This window comes from Gavialis gangeticus, unplaced genomic scaffold (genome assembly GCF_001723915.1).
Source record: "Gavialis gangeticus isolate Ggan-Ray unplaced genomic scaffold, GavGan_comp1, whole genome shotgun sequence".
Classification (NCBI taxonomy): domain Eukaryota; kingdom Metazoa; phylum Chordata; order Crocodylia; family Gavialidae; genus Gavialis; species Gavialis gangeticus.
This window is the reverse complement of record NW_017729024.1, coordinates 180,168,131-180,176,186: the sequence shown is the minus strand read 5'-3', so window position 1 is coordinate 180,176,186 and position 8,056 is coordinate 180,168,131. Positions and strand designations below refer to the sequence as shown.

The 8,056-nt window shown below is 46.1% G+C and overlaps 1 protein-coding gene across 1 annotated transcript in view; it reads left to right on the top strand.

Moving 5' to 3' along the window:
* Nucleotides 1-8,056, top strand: part of MYO5B (myosin VB) — a 98,547-nt gene that overhangs the window by 12,443 nt on the left and 78,048 nt on the right. The window contains exons 2-4 of the mRNA XM_019518298.1: nt 2,023-2,107; nt 5,390-5,535; nt 6,656-6,775. Coding sequence (XP_019373843.1) covers nt 2,023-2,107; nt 5,390-5,535; nt 6,656-6,775 — 351 coding nt within the window. The remainder of the gene's footprint in view (nt 1-2,022; nt 2,108-5,389; nt 5,536-6,655; nt 6,776-8,056) is intronic.

Here is an 8,056-nt window from a genome sequence, read left to right as displayed (position 1 = left end):
TTATTGCTCAAAAGGTAACAAAAGGGTATGAAATGCATCTGAATTAGAAACAATGAGAGTGTGTGAAAATCAAAATTAGATTGAAATGAGAAAATCAGTTTAAGTGAGAAAAAGAAGATTCAGTTGCATAGCAGAAACTGTTTAAACCTGCTTACTGAAATGCAGCAAAAGCTGCATTTCAAAATTTACATCTGACGATTTTCCTCTTCTGTCTTGCAAAACTAAGCCCCCGCTACTGAACAGTCGCTCTACATGGGCAGATGAGGGGATGCTTGTGTTATACCAGATGAATAGTTTTTTCATAGTAGGTGACAGCTCAGATAAGTTGTCACAGATGAGAAGTAATGCTCAACTTGGGCCCTGGGCTGCTGGTTCTGATCTTCATTGGCATTAAAAAAAGTCATCTGCTTTACCCTCACTACTTGCTCCTCTCTTACTGGGATCAGTGTCTCTGCTCGCTTGGGCTTGTTGCCTCTTCTGCAGCCAACTGGCTGCCCTGTTGACTTCTGCAAATGCACAGTATTACGGGATGGGGTCCCTACGGATGGCTGCGTTATCCCTAAGGCCCCTCAACCATGCCAGTTTGGCCCACTGGGCACCCTCGGTTCTTGCCCGCCACATCTTGATGGATATATAGTATAGAGAGGCCGTCTTTTAAGTCCTCTTGGACATGGTTTGATGGACTCTCTGAACCCTGTGGGTTCCTGGACCCCTTGTGGGTCCTGCTTCAAAATAGATGTCACAGGACACCCCAGCCTTACGGGCTATATGCATGGCTCCAACTGCCCCTTTACCAGGCCCCAAACCTCGCAGATGGCATTGACATTGTCCAGGCTGGGCCTTGCTATGAATTGGCTGCCTTGTCCTCGCTGGGCTCTCTGCAGCCCTGTCTCCACACCTCACTGGTGCCTGTGCACCCCAAAGGCCATGCCCTCTCTGGTGCCGGGGTCCCCACGCTGCAGTGGGCTCACCAATGAGGCCGCCTCCTTCCCCAAATAGCCTCACCCAAACCATTGGTCTTTTATAAACAGAAATCAACCTGCAATCCCCAAGGCTATAACATAATCAAGCCTCCCAGCTATAACATAATTCAAGCCACACAGGGCATGCTCTGTCCCTCAAGAGCACCAGAAGCTGCACTATGCAGTCAGGCCTCTCCCCTTTGCTTCCTCTGGGGGAGCTCCTTCCCCCTTGGCTGCTGGCAGGGAACTGCCTTCCTGGCCTCTGCCCTGGGGTTTATATGAGAGCCAGGCCCTGCCCCTTCTGGTCAGCTGACTGCTGGCAGGTGTGGGCCAACTAACGCATTCTGGCTGTCCTGGTAACCAGCTGCTGGGGCTCCCCACTCACTGCTGGGCTCTCTCCCTAGCAGGGTCAGCCCTTTAAAGGAGCAGGACACCCTAGTGCTCTGCGACACACAGAAAATGTCGGCATGAACTAAGGAGCTCTGGGACTTGTAGTTCTTAAGAGACCATCTCTCACAGGAAGGTGCACTATTCTGTCTCTCAAACAAGTCCTAGAGTTTCAATAAAGAAATATTGTTCTATGCAAGTCCTAAAGAGCGGCTCTGTGAGTGGGGGAAAAACTCTTGGAAAGCCAGATTTTCTTTCTTTCTTTTCTTTACTCTAAAAAAAAATAATAATAATAATTAATTAACCCTTTTTTAACTAGTTAAAGTTAAACATTGACAGCTGAAAAATTTAACTAGTTAAAGTTAAAAGTTAACTAGTTAAGAAGTTAAAGAAATGGCTAACTAACTAGTTAATTCCCATGTCTGTTTTTTGGGGGGCAGTTTACTTAGAAGAAAAAAACGTGCTTCAGTTGCAGTTGAATCCCAGTTTCGATTCATGCTTCTGGATTGGTTTGAGTTGCTTCCAGAGCCCAATGAGAGAGATTGGTTTCATTTAGGGAAGGAGGGGAAAAAAAAAAGCTCCGGCCAGGTGAAACGTAATCCCCCTGGAGGGAGGTTGACCAGGAGGTGGCCTGCGTTACAGAATGTAATGCTTTACATTGTTCCTTTCCTAGCGTGTATCAGACCTAGAAGAGGAGAATGCTCTTTTGAAACAGGAAAAAGAGGAGCTTAACAACAGAGTCCTGTGTCAGTCTGAAGGTAAGAAAAAAGGGCTTATGGATTCATAACTCTTCCAGTAACCCAGGGGTTTAACCATGCTTCCTACAACTTGTTTTTCCTCTGAGCCTCAGGAATGGCTCCTATCCTGATATGTGATAATTTTCCAGTGTGCTACCCCCTTCTTCTCCCTTGCCAGTATTTGTTGTTCTGTTCTTTCTGTCCGACTGCAGGATAACAAGACAAGAACCTGATTTACTCCGTGAGGGATTAAGCAGGGAATATCGTACCTGAAGGATTTTCCATTCAGTTGCATTGCAGGGGTGAACTGGGGGAGAGGGCGGGAGCAGGGGACAGCTCTCTAATGCCGACAAGTAGAACAAGGTTCTAGAAACAGATGTTCAAACACTCTCGTATTTGAACCATGCCAAGGGACTCTTTCTTGCTGTCAGGAGTGAGGGAATGACTTCAAGGCCTCTGCAGTAGATGAGAGACCTACAGAGAAAAGTCGGGGGAGTCCCTGGACTGTGAAGGGCCTGTACTCCCTCGTGCATGCCTTCTGCCTTTTATCCGACTCTCTTCAGCTTTTGTTCTGATGCAGGATTTCCTTTGTATAGAAATGGCGTAATATGCCTCCTGTGGATGTGGGACTAATTGATTTGTTGCATTTTGGAAGTGCCCCCTCCATATAATAGGTTGAAAACACAAGGACACAGAGCAGACTTGTGAAATATTTGTGGGTTTTGGCTTTGGTGCCTTTGGAGCTCTTGAAAAGCTCTAGCTAGAAGTAGGCATAATACGGACTCTGTGGAAGCCTCCCTGTAGGCTGCTGCCTGTGCACCTGATTGCCAGCTGTCCCAGGACTTACACACCCATGTTTTGAAAACCGGAAGTTAAGGTTCATATTTAAGTACTCCAAAAGAAGCTTGCTTTTTTTTCCTGCTGTTGGGATCCCAGCAGTTTTTGTTGGAAGAAATAGATGCGAGTTGCTAAATATTCAGTAGTACTGGCAATCTGTCTGCTTATTTAAACTCCTAGGATACATCTGCACCTGCTATTAAGGCGAGGCAATAAACTCCAGAGCATATTGCACCAGAGTGCATTGCTCTTAGGTGTTGTGTTTACACATGCACTCAGGACTGTAGCACACTGAGCCAGGTTGGAGCAGCCCTGGCTGGCAAGGTTCAGCCCGCTAACCTGGGGCTGCTCTGCCCTGTCTCAGTGTGCTGTAGAGGGGCTGGCTGGGGCATGAAAGTGCTCCAGTGCGGGGCTAGCCAGCAGGCAGCCCCCACATTGAAGCACCTTCATGCCCCAGCTAATCCTGCAGCATCTACATGTGCAGTGCTGCAGTTAAAAAAACAAAAAAAACAAAAAAAAACAAAACAAAAACAACAACAAAAAACAAAAACAAAACAAAAAAAAACTCCGCAGCTGTGGAGTTTTTTAGTTTCCTGCGGCCTAATAGGACTGCACGTGTAGACGTGCAGTGTCTACTGTGGAGCTAATTAGCCTGTTCTACAGTAAACATCTCATGTACCCCTGGACTACCAAGTCTGTGTTTAGAGTCACACGGCCTATATTTGAAATCTAGGGATTCTCCCTCCCATCAACTTGACTTCAGTTACTTTTCTGCCTTAATCAACTACAGCGTCATGAAGTACCCTATTTTGCTGATACCAGCATGAATGAATGAGGGGCATTTCCATGCAATCGTAAGCTGGGTTGACACCAACGGTGTCTGGCATGAGCTGCACGTGGTGCGGGGCTGGTTTGGGGTATACACTGCATGTGGTGCCCACGCTGGACCAGCCCAGCACACTGGATCCAGGGCTGGTTTGGATCAAGCTCACAGATGGGTCCCCTGTACTGGATCCAGATAGGTCTGTACTGTGCCTGTCATGCGGACTCCGTATGCAGTGGACATCCTGGACTGGCCCTGTGTGCCATGCCAACATACACTACACACTGCACACAGGACTGGTCTGGGTCATGTGCTACATATGACATTCATGCCAGAGCAGCCCTTCATGCCGGATCTATGGCTAGTCCAGATTGGGTCCATAAACTAGACCCATGTGCTGGATCCAGTGTGCCAGGCTGGTCTGGCATGAATGCCACGTGCAGCGTACATCCCCAACCAACCAGTGTCACACAGTGCAGACACCAAACCACCCCCACACGCCACATACAGGGCTGGAGCAGGCACATACTGTATACAGAGTGAAGCTGGAGCTGGTGTGCACACTCCAGGGCCACTCCAGGGTGTGCGCTGTACACCTTCCCTTGCTCCCCCAGCTCTGCCAGAGGCAGCCCTGAGCAACCAGGACTCTGGAGCCAGGGACCTGGGTCCTCAGCCCCCTGCCCCTTGTAGGAGCCGGTGACTGCTGCAGCGGAGCAGAGCACCAAGCCAGCTCCCCCACCTGCTGCCTGCCAGCCATGGGCTCAGGTGGGGGGAGTGGCTCCATGTTGCTGTGCCCAATCCTGGGGGGACCTCCACCCCCCCAAATCTGTGTGCAGGGCGGGTGCATGCTGCCTGCTGCAAGTTGGGCTCCCATCCTGCTTCCCTCCTTGGGGCCTCCCCGCTTCTGCTGGGTTGCACCTGCCAGGCTGTGGCCTCGCAGGAAAGCTGCCTGCTGCTGCAAGCTCTGCACTGCCCTAGTGGCACATCCCCTGCCTGTGCAGCAGCAGTGAGGGGCACAATCCTGTGCTGTTCATGCTGTGATGGCAGGGGATGCATCACCAGGGCAGTGCAGAGTGCATAGCAGCAGGCAACTTTCCTGTGCAGCCTCACTGTGCCCTGGGTGTCCTGTGCACTGTCCTGTGCACTGTGCCCTGCAGCCCTGCAGTACTGGGTTGCACCTGCTGGGCTGCAGAGGCCCTGGAGGAGGGCAGCAGGATGGGAGCCCGAGCCTGCAGTGGGCAGCCTGCCCCCGCCCCGCATACAGATCTGAGGGGGCATGTTTCTCTGCTAAAATGAGAAATCTGCGTTGTACTCCAGTAAGGGGGGGAATCTGCGTTTCTCAGCTTTTCCATGGGAAACGGAAAACCCAGATCCCTGCTTATTACTAGTAGCTAAGGGAGAACCTTCTGTATTTCAAATGGTAGCAGAGGCCTTTTCTCCTAAAAGCAAGACTGCTGCTCCAAACGGCCATCTCGTATAGGAAATTGCCACAGACCAGTTGCAATATAGTCATTTGGCATTACCTTGGGATGCTATGGGAAGTCACTTAACAGATGTGCATTTGCCCATCAATGCTTTTGCAGCTACCTACAGGGAAATGCTCATTGAACCATGATTTTCCATTTTGAATATATCTTTTAAAGATGAAATTGCGCGCAACACTGTTGAGGAAAATCTGTTGAAGAAGGAGCTAGAAGAGGAAAGATCTCGTTATCAAAACCTGGTAAAGGAGTTTTCGAGGCTGGAGCAGAGATATGACAATTTGAGGGATGAGATGACTATTATAAAGGTAATGGAAGAGCCTTTTTAAACTATCTCTGTGCTTCCGTCTTCTATTCGTGATAATGTGGTACAGTTCATTCCACAAAACACTTGGTGACAATGGCATTATTACCCAATTGGTTTGTGTTGATGATTATGTGAGTGAACTTCTGCATTGAAATTAGTGTGGGGAAACTTTTTCAGGAAATGTGTAACTTTCTGTAGTTACTTTAATTAAGATTTATCTTGAAATAATAAGCAAATCTTAGTAGAAATTGTTTCCATTTTCTTCGGTTAAGTGACATGGGCACATCATGGCATTCAGTTCAACAAAAACCATTTTGGTTTCATAAATATAAAAATGTGAGTGCGTGTTAGATCTGACTGGTTCTGCTGAATTTTTAGTAATAGCTTCATTGAAAACTAAATATGAATAATTAAAGGACACTGCCAACTGGTTTGGGGGCCAAACATTTGAAAGAAAACCCAGGGGGAGCTGCAAAAAGAATTCAGCTCAAAATTCAGATTTCCCTGGTCAAATTTCCCAGGCATCTAGTGTTTAGAAATGCTTTTAAAAATGTTGGATAAGTGCAAGAAATTTGTGGGGGCATCTTAATTTTGTGTTTTGACTCAACGTTGCCCTCTGGTAATGTCTGCACAAGCAGTAGTGCCAAAGAAGACTAAAAGTAAACCCTTGTTGAAAAGTAAACTTTATGTTAAAAACATGATATTTACTTTTACAACACGCTGCTTCATGAGGAATCCTTGTTTTCAGCACTGTGTGTCTGCATTGTTTTGTGGAGCTTTTGGGGAAGAACCAGTCTCTTATGTGTCCTGTACAATCCTGAGCACAGTGCTTTGGCTCATTAAATACCCTGGATGCTGCAATACTTTAGTTTTGCTTTCTTATTGTATTTTACTTATTGGCTTACAATTTATTTTTGTTGATTTTATTTTACTATAATTATGAACATAAATATTATCACAAAAAAATGCCTTGAGTGTACTAGGTATAAAGTATCACATGTGTACTTGATAATTTCCAGAATACCTAACAGACAAGGTCCCCAGCTCAAACAGTTTGCCTACCTTGACTACAGTGTCTTTACGGTGGTATTAATTCACTTACATGATCTCCCTTTCAACAGCAAACCCCAGGGCACAGAAGGAACCCCTCTAATCAGAGCAGTCTCGAGTCTGACTCCAACTACCCATCATTCTCTACGTCTGAGATAGGAGACACAGAGGATGCAATACAACAAGTGGAGGTACTGTAAGTCAGATGAGCTAGGGGGCTCTGTATGTTCCTGAGTACCCAGGAAGGAATAATTTAAGTTTTGGGATCACATTAATGGAAAAGCAGGGGAGTGTGGAATGGCATACGAAACGTGACTAGTGAGAATTGCACTCGTGCTACAGAATCTTAATTGTATGAAAGATGTTACAAGGTTGCAGTGAGCACTGCTCCAGCACATACGTCCTAGCAAGTATTTATGGATATAAACACCAACCATTAGCTATTGTTATGGTTCTCTATTAATTATTCTGCTGGTTATGCGATGTTTATGTAGTAACTTTTATCCAGAGGGATACCCAAAAATACATTACAAACCTCCTAAATTACATCTTTACTCCAGTTAGTTTTACACTTACTTTTCCAGCCAATGTATGCTCTGAAGTCAACTGTAGGAAATTAGCTTATTGTCTAATGTACTTGGGGAAGGGGAGAAATATATTGTTGCTTTATGCTTGCTGCCAGAGGCAGAGGCCAGTAATATTAATACTTCAGATTTAAGATGGAGTCTAAAATACAGGAGCTACAAAGGTAGAAAGCGTTCCTGAGAGGCTGCAGCCTGTTGCAGAGTTGATCTGTGACCCTGAAGAAGTCTTCTATGCCCCAGCTTCCATTTCTGTGGACTTTCTCACCTGGACGTTATGAGGCTTCTCTAACACATATAAGGAGTTCTGAGGAATCTCCTATCTGATTGCAATGGATTGGTGTCTCTGGGCAATATCAAAATCAGTATTGGTTGAATTTTAGAATTAAAAGTCTAGGTATAACTTATCAAAGACTAATAAATTAATAATAGATGCTCTAAGCCTGTTACAGACATTGCATATAGTTGGTTTTAGGTCACTTGGTAGAAGGTGTCATAAATGGCTCTTCTCTATGGCTATAAGAAGTCTATTGATCTGCTGGCCATGTATAGGAATATTTATAGGATGATTGAGTAATTAACACTATTAACCACTTGGTGTTCCTTTATAACCTGTGTGTCACTGGAATTTAATATAATGTGCAACACAAATGTTAATATTGATTTTAAAAGGTATGTAAACTTTTAAAAACTCTCACATTAAGCAAGTGTTTCATACCTTCTAGGGTTGGAAGGGACCTGGGTAGATCATCTAGTCCGACCCCCTGCCATGGCAGGAAAGAGTACTGGGGTCAAACGACCCCAGTAAGGTGGTCATCCAACCTCCTCTTAAAAACCCCCAGGGTGGGAGCCTGCACCACCTCACTTGGAAGCTGGTTCCAGACCCTAGCC